We start from the raw sequence: 26,209 nt of genomic DNA, 5'->3' as shown, positions 1-26,209 counted from the left end.
AAGGGGGACACAGTCACCACAGAAGGCCCTCCTATAAAAGCACATTGGATTTCCCAGACATCTTACGTAGGGTACATAAAAGAACTGATTTTAGAAATCCAGTAGTTAATGCAGTCTTGTTGTAATGGAATTGAACCCTGCTTCATTTCTCAAAATCAAAAGTGTCAACTTATGTGTGGTAAAATGTCAGGAGAATGAAGCATTCTCCTTAGATATCCCAGCTGACATCATAAAGCCGGTTATCTTAGATTTGAAAGATGATGGTGCAATACAGATACAACAGATTCCTCAGACTATTGTAGGTCTTCTTCCAATCCCTCCCTCCCAGCAAACCCAAGACCATGAATATGATTTTAAATATTGAGGATAGCACATAATGTTTTAAAATGGGCTCAAAGATAAAAAAAGTTTCTTTTTTCTCTCCAACTCACTTGCCCACTTCCATAAGTAACCCCACCAAACAATCAGCCAATAGTTTACAGAAGTAAAGTGGAGTCTGGGTTAATATGCCTGATCAAAATGGATTGTTAGTCAAGCGAGTTTTGAAATCAGCCCTTTTTTTTTTCACTAGCTGCAGTTGCAGCAGGAGAAGTGTTCCTTATTTTAGACAATAGGTTATGTAAGAATTCCCATAGACTTCAATACTCAGGTTATTGTTGTATGAGCTGTTCTTCTCCTCTCTCATCCTCTACTTCAGCAGATAGAATAGCTAGCACAATTGCTAATTGTGAAGTAGTACTATCAAAGAATTTAAGGACAGTATGCAGCTTTTTTCCTTGAAGGTTGGGGATGAACTAGATGGGCCTATTATTCTTTCCATCCAGGATTTCTGTTAATTTCTCTTTTCTTTTATTGGGATGGTAGCTCTTTTCCGTTAATCAGCCTTTGTCATCTGTTATACAAAAGTGTAAAAACAGAACTTCCTGGTCTTGTGTCCTCTTTCCATCCTAGGTGTTCTTTTTTCAGGGCGGAAAAAACTTCCTGAAAAGGAAGGGGTGAACCTCACCAACTAAGTTTCATTTTGGCTAAATGGGTAAAGCTAGATTATACAGTATTCACAAATCTTTTTTTTTCTGTGTAGTTTAAACCCAGAGGCACTTTCCCGCAGTGATAAAATTTAAAAAGCAAAATGTGTTTGTGTATGTATCTATGTGTGTGTATCTATGTGTGTGTAAAAATGCATACAGTTTATCATAAAAGAAACATTCTATCTACTTAGGCAGCCTGACTTTTGAAGAAGCTGTTTAACCCTAATTATTTAATTTAACTATATGCTAGTATTTTCCCCTTTTTCTCGACTAACACCACAGACCCAGTAGGTTTCAAGATTGTGATGATCTTTGAATCCACACTAACATTAGATGTTCAAAAGTCAGGTAAAATAAAATGGCTTGTCTCTATTTCTGATGTTCAGCTCATAACTTCACAATACTGCATCTCCATTTGGGAGAGTGAAATGAGCCAGATCTCCTTCAGATATTTCCTAATTAGCTGCAAGTAGGACATGTTTGTGTCTATGGTATATTCAGAGAGGTCAGGTTGGATTGCTCTCCCTTTCTTCTAATTCCCATCCCTGTCCCAGTGCTTGCCAAATAGGTTAGTCCCAAGTAAACCAGACTACACGGAGGAAGTAAATATGCATTAGTTTATTTGATTGTCTTTTAATTGATCTTCATTTTTTAAGTATATCCTAGGTGAAAATGCAAAACTTCATACTTCTACATAGTTGTGTGCACCAGAAACTGAAATTTCTGAAGGATCGTAGTATAAAGCCAAAACAGTGCCATGTCCGTGTGCTCATGAGTGCACATGCATGCAGACAAGAAAAGCACTGTAGTGCTAAAGCCTTATGAAAATCTTGCCAACATTGCTATTTTCTCTTGTATCAGGATTGCATGATGGTATTTCTAATATACTAATATGATATGGAAATAATGGCACGTCACAGTTCTTTCATCATATTGTATCACTGCTTTATCATATTAGGCTAATACACTGCAAGAGTTGATAGAACCTCTCCATGCCAAATCGGATCCACTTCTCTTGGCACTGAACTGATTGGACTCAGATTGATAAACTAATGATTAGAGAATTTAGATCGGAGAGAATTGGCACGACGGAGACACATCTTCAGCCTCTTGCAAGCAACCTAATGGCCTCCGTTCAGAAAGTTTAATTCTTCTTGAAAAACTTTGATGTTTTTTAAAGAGAACAGACATTTTAAAGCATAGACAACCAAATGTCTGGATATGGGGACTCCAGGAAAGTGTTAAAGGGGCAGACCAATTACCAGTCTTTTGAAGAACGCATCCTTTCCACAATGGGACTAGGCACAAAATCATATCCTGTCTACATGGAACACAGTTGCAGAAAATACTGCCCTCTGCATGGGAGAACGGCAGGGGAAAAGGGTCATGGCAGGGGAAGGGCTCTGATGACACACAGTTGTGTTCCACAGACTTCGAGGAATTAAAGAGGGATCAGCTATGGTAACTATAAAATCCTGTTGTTTTTATGGACTTCAGTGACTTCATTCAGGCAAAGCGGAGAAAGCTAATATAATTTAAGTGTACTTCACATTAGTGAAGGAAGTTAACTTGCTGTATCATATTAAATTAAGTGTATTCTTCCAAGTCAAGGTGTGCCAAGACTATTTGGAGACTTAATATCTGTTTAATGGCTTGTAATGAATTATCAGAGCATACACTGAAACTGGTGTTGATGACGGTGATGGAGAAGATACCTCATGCTGGGATTTATTAGACTCCGCAGATACAATCTACAAATCCTCCTTATCTTCTAGGACTTAACATGTGATGATGCTGCCTCACAGAACAGGCATCAAGTATTCTCTGTACAGCACTCACACTCCATGGGGTTGTTTTGGGGCCAGTATTTGTCTGGATGTCACTCAAAGTAGATTCTAATATTGTTATTTATCATTATGTTCTGGATCCCCTATGAGTTAAATATTTGCCTCTATCTCTGTGATTAGAATGTGCTTTTCCTTTATATATTTGGCTAAGGGTGTAATGTAATAATGTCAATGCTAATTACTTGATATTTCATATTATCTTATGGAGAGATACTTTTAAAATGTATTTTGAAATGTTTTCTTTCTGTTGGCTCAATGTATGGGATTGCGTTCTGTTAATACCAATAAAATCATATATATAGTTATATATAAACATTTCCCTTTTATATAGAAGTAGACTGTTTTTTCCGCACAAAAGGGATTGTGCAGTGAATAAAATTGCATCTGTCTGCCTTGCAGCAGTAACAAAGCTATAATAGTTTTAATATATTAATTTTATAACATAAAAACCCTGTATACTGTGATATATGCTAGTTGGAAATCCATCAGTATGCATATTGCTACACCTGAGGGAATTTTGCACTATTACGCATGCACAGAATTTATGTACCCCACAGATTTTTTTCCTTTCCCCACCCCAAAAATGACTTATAGGCTTAAATGACTGATAGGAAAGCCAAAAGAACAGTCATGTGACCCTCCCAAGCAGTATATTTGGGGTATCCAGGGCAGCTGGCAGAAAAGTGAATCACTGTGGGGCAAGGTGTAGGTCTGGGAAAAATGCAGCTGGTGACTCCTACTCTGTGTCAACTCAGCTGTTCCTGCCAACTGGGTTGGGAAGGACAGGGCTTTCTTCTTTCCCTGCACAGCATCCAGAACCGCGAGAGACAAAACCTATACATTTCTCCCCCACCTGTAGGAAGCGCTGAAAACTACCCCCACAGTGAGCCCCACTCACCTTGCACCTGGACCACCCCGACAAACCACCTGTACCCAGATCCCCACTCTACTGAGTTCCAACCAGCTGCACATGGATCCCAACCTTGCTGAACCCCATTACCCCAGTATCTGGACCCCGCACAAATATCCTCCCACACTCAGACTGCAACCACTTTCAACTAGATCCCTCTGCAGAGTCCCGTTACCACTGCATCCAGAATCCCCCAACAAGTCCCTGTGCATCCAGATCTCCTGCTGTACCCGAATCCCCAAATAAGTCTTTTGCACCCATATTGTCCCACACAGAATCCTCTCAGCCTACACCTGGATCTCCCCACACCAAGCCTTTCCACATTTGGATTCTGCCTTTCTGAGCCTACCTGCCCACATCTGGTGCACCTAGCATGGAGGGACAAGATCCTTGCATGTTTCTAAGGCAAGCCTAGTTCTTGCGCTATGACTGGGTGGGTGCAGCCTCACTGCTGAATCTGTTTCCTGGCAGGAAGCTATACACAGTGCTCTTCCACTTCTGTGCAGTCAGTGACCTGTGCTCCCCTGTGCCATACTGGAGCATCCACGTTTATCTGAAATATAACATTTGCAGAATTATGGAGAAAAGGCCCTCAGAAGTAATATTATGTTTCCATTTAACATTTGTGGGCCTGTCACAAGTAAAGCTATATTTAACAGCCTCGTTTTGACATCTGTAATTGTTACCAGTCAAGAAATTGAACATTCCTATTATATCAAAGTGTGCCCACTATTACTTATTGTTTACAAAATTGTTCATTTATTCAGTTTTTGCCTGTTGACCAAATAGATAATATACCCACCATGTTTTTATTAATCACATGTCCTTAAGAATTGATTTTGAAATAGAATGTACTGCTCTTTCCAACTCTTAACAAAGGCAGAATTCATCTCTTTATATAATGTTGCCTTTAAGTACTTTTTTTCTGCCAGTGCCGATAAATCAGTGCTAAGTGCATAAAGATTCTGCAGCCTAAAAAATTTATTGTTAAAACCTTGCCTGAAACCTGAACCAGTCCTTTGCATCCTGTCATTAAACTCCAGAATTAGTTAAAAATGAAATGTTTTGGAAATGAATTAGAGTACCAGAAGCCAAGGTAAGATTCTAAAATGTCCTTTGGCTGCCATTTTGGGTTCCACTGATGGCTCATTTAATGCTTTTTTGCCAAAGGCCAGAAGAAGCTAATATATCTGCCCCACTGTACGTTAGAACTTCTGCTTCATTTTTTCCTCTTACAGGCTGTATTGAATGTCTATTACCATTTTATAGAAAGATTCCAAAGGGCTGCAGTTAGCAGCCCATGACAGTAATTGCACACTCATTTATCAAATATTTTTCTGTATGCCTTAAATTTTGAAAATAGCAGTTATCATTTATTTAATGAAGATATTTGATTTATTCATTCAGCCAAGGTATTCTTTTCTGCTTAATAAAAAATCTGCATTGCTCATTAGCAAATTACCCATCTTTGCCTCTGCATACTCTTTGTCCATAAACTCTGTTAATACTTTACCTGGGTTCCTCCTAATGCTTATGGCACCAGATGTCTCTTCCATGGTGATTATGATATCAATTCTGGAAGAAAGCTTTTTTTGTTAATGTGCACATGTTCCATGTTCAGAAATTTACTCAGCATCTGGACATTTAACCACATATGAAATCTGTGGTAAAGGGCACAGAGCTGTTAAATTTTTGTTCTTATAGATTTTGTTACCAAAGGTGCCATATTAGAATCCCAATCCTAGGTGTGCTTAGGGGAGAAGATACTACAGTGGTGTTGAGGGCACTCAACACCTGACATGAGATGCTTTACATCTTCCATGGTCATGCGTTAAATAAATACAGTGTAAATTAAGATACACGTTAATTAATTGGAGGTCTAATTAGGATTTCTTTTTTCATGAAATCTGGAAGAACATTAGAGTACCGTAAAATCGTGAGTATAATGCGCACCTATGTATAATGATCACCCTGACTTTGGAATCTTAGTGCAATGAAAAAATCTGAACTCCTATGTATAATGCTCCCCAGGGTTTGAAGCCATCGAGCTTAGCAGCCCCACAGCTTCTGCCAACAGGCGGCTGTCCCGCAGCCAGGAGCTGACCCACCAGTACCAAGTCCAGCTTTTCCCACTTCCTGGAGGTGGACCTGGGCTGCAGGAGAGTGGGATGGAGGGACATGCCGCTCCCACCTGCAGGCTCACCCGGGAAACATGCACACAGCCCGGGGAGCCAGCGGTGGAGTTTGAAACCTACCCCCTGCCATCCCCCCCCAGACAGCTGCCCGTGCACCACACCAGCACCAAGCCCAGCCTTGCCCACTTCCCAGAGGTGGCCACAGGCTGCAGGAGAGCGGGAGGAAGGGACACGCAGCTCCCACCTGCAGGCTCGCCCGGGAGGTTCAGGCTGCACAGCCTCTTCCCTCCCTGGTGCTTGCCGAGCTCGCGCCTGCTGCGGGGACCGGGCAGCCTGAAGGAGCACTGGGCAGGCAGCAAGCCAGGGCACTGCAGCCTGGCGGTGCCACCGGCTCCTTGCCTTGTCTGGGAGCCTGGTGGGGTGGCGACCCCCATGCCGCGCTGTAGCAGGAAAGTTTCGAGAGCAGCCTGAAGGAGCACTGGGCAGGCAGCGAGCCAGGACACTGCCAAAATAAAACTTTAAAAAATAACACCTATGTATAATGCACACCCCAACTTTGACCCCCAAAAAATTGGAAAAAAAGTGCGCATTATACTCACGATTTTACAATATGTGACATGTTCTAAATAAAGGCTATGAGTAAAATTTTCAAAAAAGGCCAATTTTCATAAGCACCTTAAACACTTTTGAAAATGGAATTGAGATTCCTAAGTGACCTCAATGATTATGAAAATTGGACTTAAATACTTTTCTGGAAATTTCACCCTGTATTCCTGTTCTCTGAATAGGTTCTGTACTTAGGATTATGTACGCTATTCTAACCTAATTAGGTACCCACCCTGTAAATCTTGACAGATAATGTCGAGGTACAAATGTAAGTGTTGCTCAAATTGGACTGATGAGTAATGCAACTATGTCCAACCAGCCCTACCATTTGTCATTTAACCTTTTGCAACGTTGTGTGCCCTTACAGTTTAGGTTTAGAAAAAGAATGTTTTCTTGCTTCCAAAAGATTGCGGCTGGACTAATCCATTTAAAAGTCACAGTGCCTCTATCTATAGGGTGACACAAACGGTCTATCCAGTTACACTGTTCCCTGAATTCTTCAATTGTCTTTTTGGGTGGCGTGGTTTTACTTTGTCCCTGAATTGAAGAGAATGAAAGGAAACTTGAAGAGAAACTGTAATAATGAATGCAATGTTTATTTCACTGTAATAGTTTGCAGCAAAATTAAACACTAATTTCATCATGTAACATAGGAAAGAAACAGGAAATTGACAAGAGAGTCTATTTCATTATGTACAATTGTCCCAGTGAGACACTTAACATAAACTAGCAATAAAAAGGAAATTGATATTTCCATATGGAAGATAACATAAGTAAAGTATCAGAAGGGTAGCCGTTTTAGTCTGTAACTTTAAGAACAATGAGTAGTCCTGTAGCACCTTAGAGACTAACAAAGATATATATACAGTATCCTGAACTTTCATGGGCAAACCCCACTTCCTCAGATGAGTAGAGAGTAAGGGGTATATTTATATCTGTCATTGCCAACAAATTGTGCTGCTAATTATCAGTTTCCTCTTACTGTTAAGAATTATTTTATTTTAATTTTTTCTGTGCACTTTTTTACACTTACTAGTACAGTCGTACTTAAGTGAAGTTCTGGATCTTCCAAGGAGAGCTTTAAGGGGCAAAACACCTAACTGGCTTCAAGACTGAACTAGATAAGTTTATGGAGGAGATGATGGCGAGACCACCTATAATGGCATGTGGTCCATCTGTGACTGTTAGTAGCAAATTTCACCAACAGCAAGTAGTGGGACACTAGATGGAGGTGGGGAAGGACTGGGAGTTGTTTTGTAGAGAATTCTTTTCCAGGGGTCTAGCTGAAAGGCTTTGCTGACATGTTCAAGCTATAACTGATCACCATATTTGGTGCAGGGAAGGAATTTTCCCCCAATGGTGTGTTAGCTTTCCTCTGCCTCATGGGACTTTAGTCACTTGCTGATTTAAACTTAAGTGGATTCTCTGTAATGTGAATCATGATTTAAATCATGATCTAAAACTTCACTAATTCAGCCAGGGGTTAGAAGTTGATTACAGGAGTGGGATGGATGAGGTTCCGTGGCCTGCAATATGCAGGAGGGTTGATTTGGTGATCACAAAAGGCCCCTTTTGGCTTTAAAGTCAATGAGTCGATGCATCACAAATACTGGAAGTTAAATAGCCTGAGAATGTACATTTTCAGGGCAGGAATCGTATTGATATGTGCATGTACATTGCCTACTACAATGGGGCTGTGGCCTATAATGTGCTACTTCAATAAGATTAATATACCTTAGACTCTACAAAAACTAGGATTCTGGGTCTCACCTTATTTACATCAATTTTATAGCTCCTTTGGTTTCATTGAACCCGTTTTACCAAGAAATGTTGTAGAATGATGCCGTGGGTCTCAGATTATGAGTGTACCATTGAACTCTGCTGTGCAGACTTTTTTGAGAATTTCCTTTGTCTTGACGATTACATAATAGAAGTAAATAGGACATGGATGAAAATTTCCCAGATACACTTCCTCTGCAGAAGAAGCCGTGGGATAGCCTGAAAACTTAATACTCCAATATTTTGATTCTCCAGATGCTAAAACTTACTTTGGAAATGTTACTTGCTGCTTGTTTTTAAGGGCATCCTTCCACTAATACAGTCAAAATTCTAGGAAACTCTCTTTCTAGATCACCCACTTTTTAGTCCACAGTCCATTATCTCTGCATTATTGAATGACTTAGTGGCATTGCTCATGTTAAAAATTATATAATACACAGGTTAAGAAGAGTAATAGACGGGTAGCCGTGTTTGTCTGAATCTGCAAAAGCAACGAGGAGTCCTGTGGCACCTTATAGAGTGAGGGTATGTCTACACTTTCGCCCTCTTTTGAGAGAGGGATGCAAATGAAGACATTCAAAATTTCAAATGAAGCCAGGATTTAAATATCCCGTGCTTTATTTACATATTTGCGTTATGGCGCTATTTCAAAATAGTGCTATTTCGAAATAACAGATGCTGTTAATTCGTGGTTATTTCGAGAGAAAATCCTTCTCTCAAAATAACTGGTAAACCTCATTGTATTAGGAATAAGGGTTATTTTGAGAGAAGGGTTTTCTCTCGAAATCACCGCGTCTTAATAGCATCTGTTATTTCGAAATAGCGCTATTTCAAAATAGCGCCATAATGCAAATATGCAAATGAAGAACGGGATATTTAAATCCCGGCTTCATTTGCAATTTCAAATGCCTTCATTTGCATTCCTCTCTCAAAAGAGGGGGCAAGTGTAGACATACCCTAACAGATTTATTGGAGCATAAACTTTCAAGGGCAAAGACCCACTTCATCAGATGCACATCTGACAAAGTGGGTCTGCCCACGAAAGTTTATGTACCAGTACATCTGTTAGTCTATAAGGTGCCACAGGACTCCTTGTTGCTTTTACAGGTTAAAAAGAGTGTATCTGCATCTGGATGTGGTGCTTAGATTATCCACAAATACAAAGTTTGTTTTAAAAATCATAAGATAAATATAGTACATAGTCAGCAATAACCCAAATTAGGTGAATAAATTTAACGGTACAGTTTAGATATTAGCATCCTACTACGTCAAAGGAAGAACAAAAAAGTAAGGGAATTGCAAGAAACAAAGAAGGTGGAAAGGGTACAAGGTGAAAAGGGGAGGGAAGATGCAAAGAAAACTGTTATGCACAATTTCAAAAGAAGCCCAGAGATTAACACAACTTGCATTTACCTTTGAAACAAGGCTCATTTTTAAAAAATCACACTTTTATTTTACCCTGAGGGTAGAGAAATGATATAAGTTTCCTTCTGCATTTTAATGGAGGAATCTGCCCTAAATCATGCTGACCAGTTCATTAATCTTTGCTTTCCATGAAGACCAGGATTGCATCTCATTTTACATCCTGCCTATTCTGTGCTGTACTTAAATACTGTGCCAGTTGTTCTTTCTTAGTAATCAGCCATGGGAGCTACATTGCTCTTCTATTAGGAGCTGTTTTTCAATCTAACTATGACTTCATTTATAAATGTGCTCCACGGGGGTGACTTCATATGGAGCAGACAGCTGTGCAGATGGAGTCGTCCCCTAAAACTTTACCTTGTGCTGGTTTGAGTGGTTCTCTGCTTTTGGCTTAGAGCAAGACTACATTACATTGCATCAAAACACCTTAGGCTGACCTGTCAGCTGACTTGGGCTCTTGAGTGCTCTCAAAGTGCAGTGTAGACATTCAGGATCAGGCTGAAACATAGGCTCTTGGCCCTCCCCTTCTCTTCACCCTGAGCCTGAACATCTACACTACAATTTGATAGTCCCATATCCTGAGTCCTGCGAGCCTGAATCATGGGCCACAGGTGTTTTAGGGTATGTCTACACAGCAACATTATTAGCATTATTTTGAAATAACTTAGTCCGCATCTACACAGCCAGGCAGTTATTTCGATATAATGTTGAAATACTGTTGATCTGGAGGACTTCTTACTCCGACTCCTGTAACCCTCATTGTACGAGGAGTAGGGGAAGTCAGAGGAAGAGTGCTGTCTTTCGAAATAAGTGATGTGTAGATGCTCCCAATTTCGAAATAAGCTGTTTCAAAATAAGCTATGCAGTTGAGGTAGTTCAGTTTGCGTAGCTTATTTCGAGTTAAGCCTTGCTGTGTAGATGCACTCTTATTGTAATAGAAAAAAGTCCTTACTTTCTTAGAGAGAGAGAGAGAGAGAATACCCATTCTGCCTGTCTTCTATCTAAATAGATGTTGAAACTCTTTAAATTCCCATTTATTTGCATTATAAATAATTTTTCCCTATTGGTGTAATATAAACTTACCTTAAAATCCCTATTACATGAGCATTAACCCTTAGAACACCTAAGAAGAATTTATTGTACTCTGGCATTTTACACTGAGAACTAAGGTTACCTCTCTTCAGTGTCTCTCCATCCCTCCAACCCAATAGAGGCCCACCTTCCCTCTCCTTATGCCTTTTTGCTCACCCTTCTCTAGAAAAAATGTGATCCCTCCCATTTCACTTCTTTTGTCCCTTCTTTTGTTGAACACTAAAAGATGCTCTCAAGCAAAATGCCATCTCGCTCTGCTCTCCTACTCTTTTCCAATTGCCTTCTTTGCACGGGTCCTTTCCCACTCCGAGCCTGACATCCTTACACTCCTGAATGAGCAAGGGTTTGGGCATTTTGAATAAAGGAACCAAGTCATGTGTTAGGCCTTGTCTTCATTAGGAATTCATATGTTTGCTTATGATGTATTAGCTAAATCCCAGGCACCTAGTGTTGATTTCAACCTGCCAACATAACAAAGTACCCTGCCAGCATTTGGGGTTTATCATATGTTAGCTACAGTCTGTTAGTTAATAGGTGGTAAACAAACACCTTTTAGTGTTCACATGCCTTCAGTGTCAAGAGGGCAAACTAGAAAGGAAGAGAGATTATTGAAAGGGGGCAAATGGAAGGTCAAGACTTCTATTATCTAATACTCCCAACCTGTCCACTATCTGTGGCCAGAAATCCACCCTTGTCCCTGGCATGGCTCTCACTAGCAACCATGAACAGGTATAAGAACTTTCATGGCTCAGTTTCCAGGTGTTTAAGGTGAATTTTCAAAGCTGTGCTGTAAATTTAAAAGAAACCTTTGATTTTCAGGGGGGGTAGGTGACTGTTCACTTATATAATTAGTGATGTGCTCTAATAAATTTACCTCCCCAAGATTCCAGGAAAGTTTAGCTAAGCTGGTTTCTCAGCCAGAGAGTCTGATATCCTCAAAAGGAAAGAAAATGGGAATTTAGATTTTCGTGGTGCATGGGAATTTCAGTTTGATCATTTTCACATTACTCATTCTGTGACATAGAAACCAGTAAGGCTAGAGTTTAGCTTTCTGAGGATTTCCAGAAGGTGATAATTTTTGTTCCAGGGCACCATTAATAACAGGTGAGCAGAGGCTAAACATTTGAGGGGCTGAATAGCTGGATGTAGCATTTAACTGAGTAGTAAAGTTAGTAAAGCAAAACATCTAATTCTTTGGAGAAGAAAATGATGTAGCGAGACTGAAGGATAGAAGACAGGTGGAGGAGAATGGAGCAAAGGGATGCAGCCACAAAAAGGAAATAAAAAGAGTCAGCTATCTTGAAACCCTGCCAACAGCAGAAGCTCTCTTTCCCAAAAATACTGAAGATTTGCTCAGATGGCTGGCAAGCCAAAAGAAAAGAGGAACCATAGATGATGAGAAGAATCTTAATGAAATAGGGAAGAACGGAAGAAATATGATTAATGGGTGCTTCAAAGCCTATGAGCCTGAAAAGGAGATCCTTGAAACACCTGCATACTAAGCCTGGTGGGTGACAAAGTTGAGGGCTGATGGTGTTGTGTTACCATTGCACAGATGCTTTGTGTTACTAGCATTGGATGTCATCTGTAGTTCTTCTGGTATCTTACATAACTGCAAAAGCTTCATGGGTCCATAGTGGCACAGAGGACTAATGGAAGGTTTAATACAATGATATGCTGATATAATAATATGGAAAGCTTCTGAAGAAAATTAAACTATAAAGACTAAGATTAGAGGAGTGAAGAGAAATCTATGCTCAGGATTCTGAGTTTTCTAAGATTCTGTCCATAACATCTATTTCCCACTGCCAGTGAGTCTCAAAGTGGGCCACTTTGGGAAAGCTGCTAGCAGGTCTGCACTGCTTTGTTTACCTAAAGGATCCAAAGCCACAGAGCCTCACAGCTCCCATCGTCTCGCTATTTCCAGCCAAGGGGAGCCGCAGGAAGTGCCATCCCAGGCCATACCACTTCCCACGGCTCCCCTTGGTTGTAAACTTTAAACGGAAGCCAATGGAAGTCTCATAGACTCATAGACTTTAAGGTCAGAAGGGACCATTATGATCATCTAGTCTGACCCCCTGCACAGTGCAGGCCACAGAATCTCACCCACCCCTCTTAGAATAATCCTCTCACCTATGTCTCAGATATTGAAGCCTTCAAATACTTTGAAGGCCCCAAGATGCAGAGAATCCTCTAGCTGTGATCTGTGCCCCATGCTACAGAGGAAGGCAAAAAACCTCCAGGGTCTCTGCCAATCTACCCTGGAGGAAAATACATACATCTACACTGCAACTAAATATCCCCACAGTCAGAGCCCTGTGTGCCTAAATCAGCTGCTATGGTTGCCTAATTGCCATTTTGAAACACTTTGTGTCTCAAACTGGGAGATAAGGAGCTGGAAGCTTCTAATTATAAGAGCCATCCAAGAGCAAACCCTCAGCTCCCATGACAGTTCCAGAGAACTGCACCTGCCTTGGAGACAAAAAAAAAGAAAAGAAATTGAAGGGAAAAGAGATAGCTCAGTTGGAAAGGGGTCAATCTTTCACACCGTGCAAAAGCAAACAACAAATATCTTCAACAGCATGACAACATGGTTGTTACCATGAGGGTGGTTGCCCTCAGGAAAGGAAGTGAAGGAGAAGAGGGAGTTCGGCCTACCCTCCCTCAGGAACTTTTCTTTTAGGAACCCAGAGTGGAGAAATGGCTTCAAACCCTGGTGTTGGTGCTTGGACTGCCATGTTAATATTTAACTGTCCATGAAATGTCACCCCTGTCCCTCATCCTTTGCCATGGAATAACGAGGAAAGGAGAATTGATTCCTTCACAGCTTGCATATTTTTAAACGTCTTTGGAAGCTTTAACAAGATTTAGGTATTTAAAAAATATATTTGCAGTTCATCTTTAAACCTGTGGATGTTAGCCAGTTAGCTGAAGGTTTCACCAGCTTTTACAAATTTGGGGTGAAGCTTTAAAATAAAGTTATTAAGTGCATACTCTCACTCAGAAATGGATTGAGGGGCAACTCCTGTCCCAAAGAGTAGTGCTGTCGTCTTTATCTTTTCCTGGGGTGCAAGAGCATTCCACTGGAATAAGGTGATGTTGTAGCCTCTGCAAAGTTATCTGATACCACTAACAAAGGGGCCTAAATTCAGAGCAAATCCTAAAAGTTTATAGCCACCTCACTGGCTCTCTTTTTTCCTCACTGTCCCATCGTTCACACCAAAGCCTGGTCCTACTCCTATATTCAAATGACTATCCTAGTACCTAAGTGACATCAGTGCCTGGATGAAGATACAATCATACCAGATAGAAGTGAGGTATGTGGATAGAGGGGAAATATTTCCAAGAATTGGTTAACACCATGTTACTATGTTTTGAGTATGCCAGTTGTCAGGATGGGGTGCACACAGGACCTTCTGGACTCTTCATTGTTGCCAATATCTGGATAGCTCCTGCTACCAAATATGCCATTTTTCAGCCAGCCAGAAAGTTTTCCCTTTCTTAAATCATTGAGCAGGCTCCCACTCCTGCCCTTTCACAGATTCAGTGATGATTTCTAGGTTCAGTTCCTGTACAATTTTTTATCATAATATGAATGTGACAGCCCTGGAGAGCTTCATTCAGTGTTGACAGTGGCAGATTGACTACTTAGTAAAACAGGCTGATGCAAATACTTCACCTGTGCTTTTGGAACTCCAGAATTACAGATGAATTTAAGGTACTGGTCTTATTCAAAACCCTAAATCGGTTAAGCCTAAATTGTTTTGGGGACTGCATCTTAATTGCTTATTGGGAATGCTGAGATTTTCAGTAATTTGTGAAATGCATGATAGGGTTGGGAGATTTCTTAGTAACTGGCCCATTGCCATAGTACACCCTGCCATAAAAAATTAATATGCCTTTGACTCTGACTTCATAGAATCATAGAATACTAGAATCGGAAGGGACCTCGAGAGGTTATTAAATTCAGTCCCCTGTCCTCCTGGCAGGATCAAGAACCATCTAGATCATCCCCAATAGATGTCTATCCAACCTGCTCTGAAATATCTCCAGTGATGGAGATTTCACAACCTCTCTAGGCAATTTATTTCAGTGTTTAATCACCCTGACAGGAAGTTTTTCCCACTGTCCAAGATAAACTTCCCTTGGTGCAGTTTAAACCCATTGCTTCTTGTCCTTTTGGCCAAATTATAAAAATTCATCTCTTCAGCATAGTTTTCCTATAATAACAACTAACCACCTATGAGGGGAAAGTATGGTTGTATGAACCAAAAATTGTTGCTGGAGGAAAGAGACTGGAGAAAAATGCTTTTTTTTTTTTTAATAAAAAGGAACAAAAAGAAGAGAAAAACAGACAAAGTAATCTGCTATCAAACTTAGCTAGCTTTATCCAGACTTCTTTATAAATCACTCAGATACCAGGAAGATAGCACCTTAGATTGATATAATTATACCTTGGAAGATGCAAACAGACATGAATCTATGGACCATATTAATGTTAATATTCACTGTAAGATCTCATGGAAATTGTAAAATTGCAGCCTAGTGACATTTCTAAACTCACATAAAAATCAAGAATACAATGGATTTGGACCAGTGAGGTGTTGTTCACTTATTTAGTCCTTTCCTTTTATTTTAACAATAACAATTTTTAGAATAGAAAAGAAAAAAGAGATGATGGTATCTTGTCATTTTGATTTGTCTGTAAATGTTGCCCACACATCGATATGTGATTAAATGAGTGGCTGTACATCTCCAAGCAGGATATTATATGTAAAAGGTCCAGTGAAAGAACATGCAACAACCCAAAGGCTCTTTACAAAGACAAAACCTCTCTCTCAGTTGAAAAGCTGTTTCCTTCCTCACCTGTACCATGTTTAAAAAAAAATGTGTATAGATTAAAGTAGTGCTTCTCAAATTGTGGATCGGGACCTCAAAGTGGGTTGGGACCCCATTTTCATGGGATTTCCAAAACTGGCTTAGATTTGCTAGCATCCGGGACTCCACTGCCCAGGGCCAATGGCTGGGCTCAGGTTACCTGCTGAGGCCTTTGGGCTTTGGCCTCTCTGCCTGGGACATTAGACTTTGGCTTGGGTTTCGGTCGCCCCAGGGATTATGTTGTAATTTTTGTAGCCAAAAGGGAGTTGCTGTGCAATGAAGTTTAAGAACCCATGGGTTAATGTATAGAAGAGTTGAAGGAGTGCATATCTTTGAGGATTTCTACTGATATGCGTAATTATAAGGTGATTTGACATGTAAAGCATAATATAAATGTAAGAATTGTTATGGGAGACCATTCTTTTTTTCTAGCTCCTCTGTTTGAAACTGACTTAGGTGAGTAGTCACTATCCTGCATGATGTTTGGCCTCCGTGAAATGAGTCGTTAGTCTCAGTCCAGTTCGTGGTTGGCACATATGTGCCACAAAAAGCTGCCATCACCATTACGCTAATTAGCATCTTTGTCAGTAGTGTTAGTAGAAAAGCGAACATCTGAGTACACCTGGAGACTGAAGCCCCAGTTCAGCAGAGTACTTAAGCAAGTGAGTACTCTCATTTAAGGCACTTAACTCGTATGCTTATTTTCAGCCATGTGCTTAAGTCTGAAGGGCCAGCTCACTCTAACAACTTTCAGGAGCAGGTTGAGGAGATTGGCAGGGCAAGCTGGGGTGGGAAAACATGCCCTACTGATGGGGAAGAAATGAGGTCTCCTCACTTTCTAATACTGTCTTAACTTTTAATGCTTTTGCAAACAATAATTTTTTAAACAATATATACAGGCAATTCAGTCAGGCAAAATTAACAGCTCATCCTTTCTCCCACCCAGTTGTATCTGGTCTACTTAGACTATACGTACAGACTGTCTATGTACAGTGCCTAACGCAACGGAACCCTAATTTTCAGCTGACACTTAGGAATCACAAGGGATAGTAAGTATCACAAAGGATGGATGATCTCATTAATTGCTTTTTCACATGTGCATGAATAGGAACAAAAGACCAAGGAAGTTTAATGTCAATTGAATAAGCAAAACAGAAACTCTCCCCTAGTATCCTACGGAGCCACCATCTCCTGAACTGTAGCACATGTTTACTTTGAGATCCTTTTTGTATCCCCTGAAGGAAAAACCAAGACAACATGAAATGTCCTTCCCCTGATTATTTTTCAGTTGGATCTCTCACCTGAAGTCCCTTCTCATTTAGTAGGCTGCTCCTATTGCTTTCATTTCTTGTAACAGCTTATGAATTTACTGTTATGGTTAATTGTAATTAGCGTGTCTATTATGACAGTAAACTTATACCCTGTAATCTTTTTTTATCTGCATTGTAGAAAGCTTTGTATTGTCAAAAGTTTTGCTTTTGTTTCTCTTGAAAAGTACCGTATCTAGAAGTGATTTTCTTAAGCAATAATTAGAGAGAAAAATAGCTTTAGGCAATGTTTGACTTACAATACTTTTGAGGGGGGATGGATTTTGGCAGATGTGGAATACTCTCCCTAGATGTGAAATGATCCCTTTCTGGTCTTGTTAAAAATACTGCTTTTAGGGAGGCTTTTATGGGTTTTTAATAACCATGTTAATTATACACTGTTCCTTTCTCTTGGTTTTTTTAAAAGCTGAAACTATAGAAGAAAAGCCAGCAGACTCCTTGCAAGATTTGTACAGAGCCTTGGAACAGGCCAGTCTGTCGCCTTTAGGAAAATATCGGATTTCCACCAAGCTAGAGTACAAGAAGTCTTTTTTAAAAAGATGTAGTGATCCAATAGTCAATGAAAAACTGCATCAACTGCGAATTCTGAAAAGCACTTTAAAGGTGAGAGAATAGAGGGTGGGGAAATACCATCAAAAAGTTGGATCTTCTCCTACTGAATTCAAAAATTAACTGTACTCAGCTGGAGGGCAGTCTGAATCTTTTGTCTAAAAAGAACAAAAGAAAGTCATGGCAAAATACTGTTCTCCAAACTAAGGAAAAGTTTCTTGTGGGGAAGAGGGATTGTTTTCTGCATGATTTAAAGATTTAAGAAAGAAATGGCAGTAATGACAGATACAACCCCTACATTTAGAACAGAGCATTTATAATTTGAAGTTTTAACATGCTTGTCTGGCCCTTTGAACATCACAGTGCATGCAATTCCAGATCACATCAGGAATGTTCCTTTAAAGCACAGCAATCAATAGACACTCCTATGCTAGATCTTCCTTAAGGTCCCGTTATCTTTATTCAATTTAACTTACTACAGTTGAAGCCACCAGATACTAAATACACCGGCCTTTCGTAGCAGCTTTCATCTGAGTGCGCTTTACCAACATTAATAAATTAAATCTTCCAACTCCCCTGAGAGGCACTTACAGAGTATTATCTCCATTCCATATGGCCCCAGTCCTGCAAACATTTGCACAGATGCTTAACTTTACTCATAGTGAGTGCAATCCCACTGAAGACAATAGCACTACTTATACTATTTATGGTTAAGCATATGTGTAACGCTTTGCAGGGTCAGGATTTAGAAGGGGAAAGTAAGGCTTTCCAGTGGCTCTCCCAAAATCTCACACAGGAAATTTGGGAAAGAGCCAGAAACAGAACTAAGGTCTTTCTCCTTCTTAAATCACAAGGCAGTCCTTCCTCCGGGAAGGTATAAGATCACTGACTAGTAGTGAGGAGGTGCAGAATACTCATGATTTTTCGTATGGCACCAGGGAAGCACAGTGTGGTACTCTAACCACAGATCTGGAAAGCAGGAATTCCCCTGTTCTAATCTCAACTCTTGCCTCCGTTTCCCTATCTCAAGAATGAATATGTAGCTACTTTGGGGAACATTGATATGCTATAATTTGCAAAGCACACTGAACAAGAAGAGTGCTTTATACATGTCAATGGTGTTTTAAATGTACTACCTCTTGCTAACATGACTCTTCAAAGTATATCAAGCCAAAGACTGAGCAGGTCAATTTTTTAACTACACCCATCAGCCTCACCAGAATATAGGAAGAAAGCTTTAGCATATGTATAGAGTTATCGAGGAACAGATAAATTAGCAGTGGGGACCATGAGGATTCCTGGAGGAAGAAGGCGTTGATGGACAAATCACTACTATCAAGAAGGCCTCATGCTGTAAACCTGGGTTCTAATTATATTATTAAAGTTTGATGTGGTTGCATCCAGTTGTCCTGGCTTGCAGCAGAGTAGAGCAACTGCAAGGAAGCCTGGAGCCTGCTCTGATCTACAGCTGCTGGCTATGGCCCCTCCAGAGACCTTCCCCAGCCACGCTTGTTGGAGCACAGCCCAGCCCAGCCCCGCCCCGCCCCGCCCCTTCTTCCAGTGTGCACTCCAGACAGCAGGGGAGTAGGTACAAGTGGGCTAATCTGGCCTTGAACTTGCAGAGGAGATCCGGCAGGGTTCTGACCCCTTTGGGAATGTCTACATGGCAACTGGGAGGTGTGATTCCCAAAGCCAGTAGACAGCCTGATGCTAGCTCAGCTCGAACTAGCATGCTAAAATTAGCTGTGTGGATGCTGTGGCTTGGTCTAGCTGCCAAAGGCCAAGCTTGCCTGAACTCCTGGGTCTGAGTCAGGCAGCTAGCCTGAGCCACCTCCGGAGGTGCAATATCTCCATTGCTATCTTTAGCGTGCTAGCTCATCTCAAGCTGTTGCAAGCCTTGTCTACTTGTGCTGCGAATCAGAGTTATCATTTCCTTTATGGTGGCAGGAAGTTGCACTGGGCCAGAGTATCAGGCCTACTGTGTGTATTTATAATCTTTAATGAAGAATAGTTATCTATTTAAAACATCAGTGCTTAGTTTTTTGCATGTAGTGCTCAGATGCCACAGTGAAGAACTCAGCTGAAAGGCCTCCCTATACTGGTGGATAACAAGCCGTCTGTTTGCATCCCACACCCAAACATGAAATCAAGAAAAGTCAACAGATGGCACTTTGCAGTGTGAAACATTTTCTTAGAAACTAAAGCAGCTAACAGTAAATAGAAAGGGGGCTGTTATTACATAACAGATCTAAGGGTAATGAGAAGGGAAACCCTGCAACTCAAGTGATGCCAACACCCTGAGCCATGGATAGCATCATTTTTAAGTAGACCTCAAGAGGCTTAAAATCAATGACACACTGTGCCCCCGTTTTTCCAATACCTTTATGTCTTGTTGCCCTTTTTGTTAAGTTGTTCAGCATTTATGAGATGCTCTTGTTAGTCAATTATCCCTCTCTGTTCTTTGTTCTTTTACAGGCCAGAGAAGGAGAGGTAGCCATTATAGATAAGATTCTCAATAATCCAGATTTGACCTCTAAAGACTTTCAAGAATGGAAACAAATGTACCTTGATCTCTTCTTGGATATCTGTCAAAACAGTAACCCAGGGGACCCTATAAATGGCTCTTCTGAAGTAGATGCACTTATAGCCTCTTTAGCACACACCCATTCGTACATTGAAACGCACGTATAAATGTTTTCTCTTTAGTCAATTTACTACATTCCAATCTTTTACTCAGTGCATAAAGTTGTTTTTCTATCAATACGTGGGAGGTCTGGTAAATTATATTTTAATGTTACTCAGCTGTGTGACGTAAACCTTACATGGTCGACAATCCCATTGACTTTAATGGGAATTTGTATATTTTTATGCTTACAATGCTCAGCTTGTGTTTAGCTTGTGCAAAACAAATGAACATGGTTTTTAATAAATAAAAATATATTTTAAAAAATACATTTTGGATCAAGGTGAAACCTTTACAAGATCAAGGTTTTGTGACCGAAGATCACATGATCTCTTTAAAAATGTAATTTTATACTATATAATTCCAGTATTGCATTACATTTTTGGAGTTCCAGTATTATTTTATTGTGCAGAAAATAAAACTTTTTTTATATTAAATGAAAAACTCTAGGAATTTTCTTAACTGACAGACAAAAGGGAAATGCATTATCTCTCAGTTTTGATGAAAACAGAAAAGCTTTAGATAAATGGATAAGAATAAATAGAAATAATTACCAACACAAGTTCAAGTATCAAAACTTCAGGTATTATTTGTCAAATACTTTTTTGTAAGAGATCTATGGTACAGCTTTATCATCAGTGCAAATGAGTTTCTTTGTTTGTGTTTTAATTAAGACCAAATTGTATCTTATCCCCCCTTCATTTTATTGTTGGTTTATTATTAATAATAATGTGATTGTTCTTGCACTGATGGTATCAGGATTGTTTGCAGCTTTTTGCAATAACAGCAATCAGACTTTGATCATGCTTATTAAAGATGTTTAACTCATCCAAAAAAATAGCTAAAGCAAAGGATTCCAACTTAATGATTTCAAACTGTAGCATGCTAGAGAGGGAGTAAATAGGATTTTTCAGCTAATCTCCTACTTGTTTTCTAACCTGTTCAATTCATCATTTTGTATGCAGGAAAAATGTGATATTAACAAGGTCAAGAATATACTGTAATTTGAAAACCTGGTGAGAACTAAAAAGCCTCTCTTTTGCTTTCAAAAAGGGAAGGATGTCTACAAATTCTGTTGAGTTCACAACCAAATAAAATATTTTAATCTTACATAAGGTTTCAGCTACATGGGAAATAATTCAGGGAAGAGGAGTGAAGCATGTACTTAGACTTATGCACAAGCCCCGAAATGGGCACTGAGGAGGGAAATCCTAAATCGTGTATTTATCTTTTACCAGCTTAATGTTTATGAAAAGTGAACAGAGTATGACAAAATATTTATGCTGCTTTTTAATGTTTTGCTGCATAAGTTAAGAGTCATGACATGGTTTGATAATACTCATAACAAATGGAAAAGCCCCTCTTAGTAGTCCTTACCATAAGTTGTTCACTGAACCAGCTTTAGACCGTTGCCTGTCGAGCTCAGTGAATGTAATTAAATTTTAAGAGCTCGGATGTTTACTGGTAGTTAGCTTTGTTATTGGGATGAAGGCAAGAAAGGAGAAGTGTCTCTCCATTTATTGGTTTTGAAGTTTTTTTAATTGCATTTTGGATTGTAGATGTTTTGCAGATTTTGCACAATTGTACAGAGGTGTGGCCTTTTGCAGCCCATTTGAAATAACTCTAATTCAAGTCAACATGGCTGTCGAATCATATATTCATGTTTGTATGGAATTCTGGATCCAGTGTAATATTTGTATCATTTAGAAGAATCTGTTTGTATAAACTGGACATTTATTTACTGCATGAATACTGACTTGTATATTAAATTTGTGAAGTTTTGTATATTTCTCATAACAAAAATGCTTGACCTGAAATGAATTGTACTATTGTTCCAAGCATTTACACTCTTGTTATTGTTTTACTGGACCAAAAGTAAATATATTCATATAAAAATTCTTTATATCTGATGGATGTATATGCACATCACGTAGCTGATTCTTCGCTGAAACTAAGGCAGTTTAGATGATGTGGATCTGTTGCTATGCAACAGCTATTCTGCCAGCACTTTACTTTAGAAAAGTCAGCTTGATTGCTGGAAAGGTGAAAATTAAATATTACAATTTAAGATAGTCGAGCATGAAAAACAGGAGAACATTTGTCCTATTTGTTGTGCTACCTTCTCTCAAGGCAACACTAAATGCTCTTTGACAGATATATTTTTACTATATTAACTTTCAGGCTAGAAAGGGAACAGTGCAAAATAAGTAAAATAAATGTAGCTTTTAAATGAATCTTTATGAAATTTGTTTTGAGTAAATTAAATTTTTAATCACGCTCTGGAATCTAGTCACATAACTTCATTTTACATGCCCAAGTGCTTTAAAATGTCCTCCCAATCCATTCCCTATTACTCTGTCAGCATTGCCAGCATAAAGTGAGGCAATTGCTTTCTCTGGTACAGCCACTTAATACAGAATTTCAAAAAGAGTCAAGTTAACTTTCTTTCCTTATTAGTCCTTAACAGAAATCAAGCTTTTATTACTTCCTTTCCCTCTCATGTATTGGTTCAACAGTTAAAAAGAATTTCATCTTCAACATGATCATCATTATCCAGCAGGACACAGGATGTACTCACTTAGGAAGCGGAATATAGCAACAATTGTTGCATGTTCCGCTGTACCTTTAAATAAGTATACCCATTCAGAACTGGCTGCCTCAGTTTTGATACTGCAAATATGTACTATGAAAATACTGTGCACACTTTAAAACCCCACTCTGATGGGCATGCCATAACAAAAGCTATTTTACAGAAAGGTCGCTCCCCTCTGGTTTGCTTCCTATATCAAGCAATCAATTGGTTAATATATAACCATAATTAAGGCTACATTTTATCCAATCCCTCTTCTCAATGCAGTAATTTCTTACTGATTAGCACTCTCACTTAGCTATTTACTCAAATAATACTATCCTCTAAGTGTTACTTATTAAAGCTGTTGCAGGCAATAATTTTCTGATCTTTAAATATTTCACATTCATTTTGCTTTGCTTAGCTTTAGTAGAAAATTCAATACCACCTACCATCTGGGAAAATGACCTTTAATTAAAAAAATAGAGGGATTACATTTTTAACCCTTGGAAAATCTGACTTTAGATTGATGATAAATGTTTCCAAAGGACAACATTGGCACTCCTCTACATTGTCCTTGCAGGATGGGCTACTTGCCCCATCTGTCATTGGCAAATACCTGTCTTCGCTTGTACAGGTCACAGCATCTTCCTCTCATGGAAATGCCAGGTATCCTATTCATAAGCGCTGTGTGGGGTGCTTTCTAAAGCAAAACCTCAACTCTGTTGTGGTTAGTGCAGTTGCAGATGTCTTTTTTCCTCTGGGGCAGCCCCTGCTGTACTGTCTCTAAGGGTGAGTTAACGAAAGCGTTGACTCAGCAGTTTGACAGGAGTATTATTGGATGTCCTTCATTTCTGGCAATTCTGACAGTTGTAGCACAGCACACTGCAATCCATACCAAGGTAAAGGAAGCTTGCAAATCTCTTCCCAGCAGTCGTTGTCAATGTCATAACCCACCACATCTTGGGTTGGGACCTCCTGTGAGTCTTGCCATTTTTTTCCCCCAATGAGAAGTGCTGTTTCCTCCACCACAGCCAGACCATAGCAAAACCGGTCATAGACCAGTGGCTTTAAACGAGTCCACTGGTTTGGGATGGGGTCATATCTTTCTATCTCAGAGAATGGCTCATAAAGTCCTAAAAATGTGTAGATGGCTTCTCTGATCGTTGCCATGTGGTGCCCAAATCGAGCAATGCTCATGGAGGCTTGCTTTATCCACTGCCCTTCTATGCTGCTCAAAGAGTACACATCCTTACTTGTGTTGGTTTGAGCGGTGTATTTGCCACCTGAGATGTAGATCGTGTTCTTGCAAACCGTGCTGGCCTGGCCATGCATCTTGCACGGCAATTCTGTAGCCTTTGTCCATCTATCTCTGCTAATGTTATAGACTTCAACAGATGAATGCAGCGACCCATTCTCACCTCTACCACCAATTGCAAAAATGTTGTTGTCTAAGATGCAGCAAGAAAATTGGCATCTCTTTTCAAGCATTTCTGTGGTTTGTGTCCATTTGTTAAATCTTGGATCATAACGATGGACCTTGTTTGTAACTGAGAATCTGGTGCTTTTCCTGTCACTTTGCAAATCTTCGATTTCCCCACCCAGCACATATAGGTAATTTCCAATCACACACATGCAGTGGTTCTGTACTCTGTCCTGCACCTGCGTTAGAGTTCTCCATTTGTGATTGTAAACATCAAAGGCCATCACATCACTGACCAGCCCCTCACTTGCCGTTCCTCCTCCTACTAGGATAATGCGTGTTTTCTGGTTTCTCAGGGTGCTATACTTATCCTGCAGAATGGGTTGTTTAAAAACTAGCGAATGGTAGTTTATTGCTTTTATGATCAAGCATTTAATAGGTGTCGTGAGAGAAACATCGGCCTGTGTGTAGACCTTTCTCAGATCTTCCACGGGGATGAGACCAAATCTTATATGTTCTAAAAGGTTGCTTGTGAGAGTCAACCTGGACTTATCATGCTTCAGCCACATGAGCACGAGGTCCAGCAAACAGGATTCCTTCACCATAGGGACATCAGATGATTCAACCACTGCCATCAGCGATCTGAAGTTCAATAAGAGCAGCTCCATGAAATGCAAATCCAAAAGTTTCCAGAGATTACTAATGATGTATTTTCCTGTCACTGACAGTGCATCTGGAAGATAGAACTTTGTGGCAATGTTGGCAGAAAAACAGCAGTTTTCCAGGGTAAGGTTGTTAACCAAGTACTGATTGCACAGGTCAATAGCCTCAGTCACTTGCAAGTAACTGGCAGCTTCCAGAGTGTCCTCCAGATTCTCAAAAGAAAGGGGCAACCAGGAGGTATAAATGAAATCCAGGACATGCTGGAGACCAGTGGGTGAGATGACTTGCAGGTGAATGACACTGGCTTTGGATTCTTTTGTATAGCTTTTGAACATAGCCCTGAAATAATCACTGGAACAGGCCAGCAGAGACTTGTGTGCAGGAAACTCATTTTCCTTCACCTTCAGTAAAATATCACACATCAAGCCTTCAGCTCTAAGCATTTGGTACTGGGAGAGCACAGTATTGCAGTGTGCTTTGCAGTAGGCCAGGAAATAACTCATGGTGCATAATACGATGCTTTAAGCTAATTTATTACAATTAAAATGCAACTACTGGTTAAAACAGTTGCACGAATCACCTTGTAGGTTCCTTTGTAAGAATGCCCATCAGAGCCTCCAGCTCTTAAAGAAAAACCCAGCAGAAAAAAATCAGGCCCTTTCCCAGCCTAGCAGGCTATCTTAGTGCACTTGCAGTGAATTAAATGCATTCGTTCAATGAGGAAACAGCCGAATCTAGTATCAGCCTCGGGATGCTTACTTTTCTCGCTTCCCTTTCATGCAGGAGGATGGAAGGTCCACAGCTGCGGAGAACTACTGCTTGGCTGGCCATCATGTGACAGAGGTGGGAGCTAGATGACAGCTTTTACAAGAGGAATTTTTTGTCGGCTCAGACGTCTCTAACACTCCTTCTTCCTCTGCAGGCTGATTAAATAGATCTTCGGTGGCTGCCAGTGCATGGCATTGAGCAGGAACAGATGGGGAGGGGGGGGGGGAAGCGATGAGGAGAACTTTTGCCGTTGCTTTTTCTGTCTGAGCCTTGTTTGTATTTCAAACTTAGATAAGTTTAGATCGCACTGACGATGGGACAACAGACCGCTTTTGGTGCTCTTCTCTCACTGTGATAGGACATCTGGGCTGAAGATCAAATCAGTATCCAGGGATTAGAGCAAAAGGGCTTTCTGAACATATAAATCTTGTGCCTGCAGGGAGAAAGAGAGGCAAAATACCGTGATTAGTCACTGGTTTAATTTGACATGCATTTCTGAGCCCTTTGGTTTAAATGGTATCACAGTAAC

General features: G+C 40.0%; 2 protein-coding genes across 5 annotated transcripts in view; one reads left to right on the top strand and one right to left on the bottom strand.

Annotated features, from left to right (window-relative positions):
- The window catches only part of CNKSR2 (connector enhancer of kinase suppressor of Ras 2), a 372,258-nt gene extending 351,366 nt beyond the window's left edge, over nucleotides 1–20,892 (top strand). For 3 of the 4 annotated variants that reach the window (XM_075913326.2, XM_075913323.2, XM_075913322.2), the window contains 2 exons: nucleotides 17,432–17,628; nucleotides 20,050–20,892. In XM_075913326.2, coding sequence (XP_075769441.1) covers nucleotides 17,432–17,628; nucleotides 20,050–20,265 — 413 coding nt within the window. In that variant the 3' untranslated portion in view covers nucleotides 20,266–20,892. Of the gene's footprint in view, nucleotides 1–1,986; nucleotides 5,381–17,431; nucleotides 17,629–20,049 lie in introns of those variants that run through there. The other variant, XM_075913328.2, reaches the window with a different exon arrangement.
- Nucleotides 20,893–22,120: 1,228 nt separating this feature from the next.
- On the bottom strand, nucleotides 22,121–26,209 carry KLHL34 (kelch like family member 34). Its single transcript, XM_075913329.2, has one exon. The coding sequence runs from the start codon at nucleotides 25,413–25,415 to the stop codon at nucleotides 23,661–23,663; it is 1,755 nt and encodes a 584-aa protein (XP_075769444.1). The 5' UTR covers nucleotides 25,416–26,209; the 3' UTR covers nucleotides 22,121–23,660.

This window comes from Pelodiscus sinensis, chromosome 1 (assembly GCF_052426305.1).
Source record: "Pelodiscus sinensis isolate ZL-2025 chromosome 1, ASM5242630v1, whole genome shotgun sequence".
NCBI classification, from domain to species: Eukaryota; Metazoa; Chordata; order Testudines; family Trionychidae; genus Pelodiscus; species Pelodiscus sinensis.
Note: the sequence above shows the minus strand (reverse complement) of the source record. Positions and strands in the feature narration are given on the sequence as shown.

Coding starts and splice junctions, on each gene's coding strand:
- KLHL34 (XM_075913329.2), bottom strand. CDS start 25,415: ATGAGTTATTTCCTGGCCTACTGCAAAGCACACTGCAATACTGTGCTC.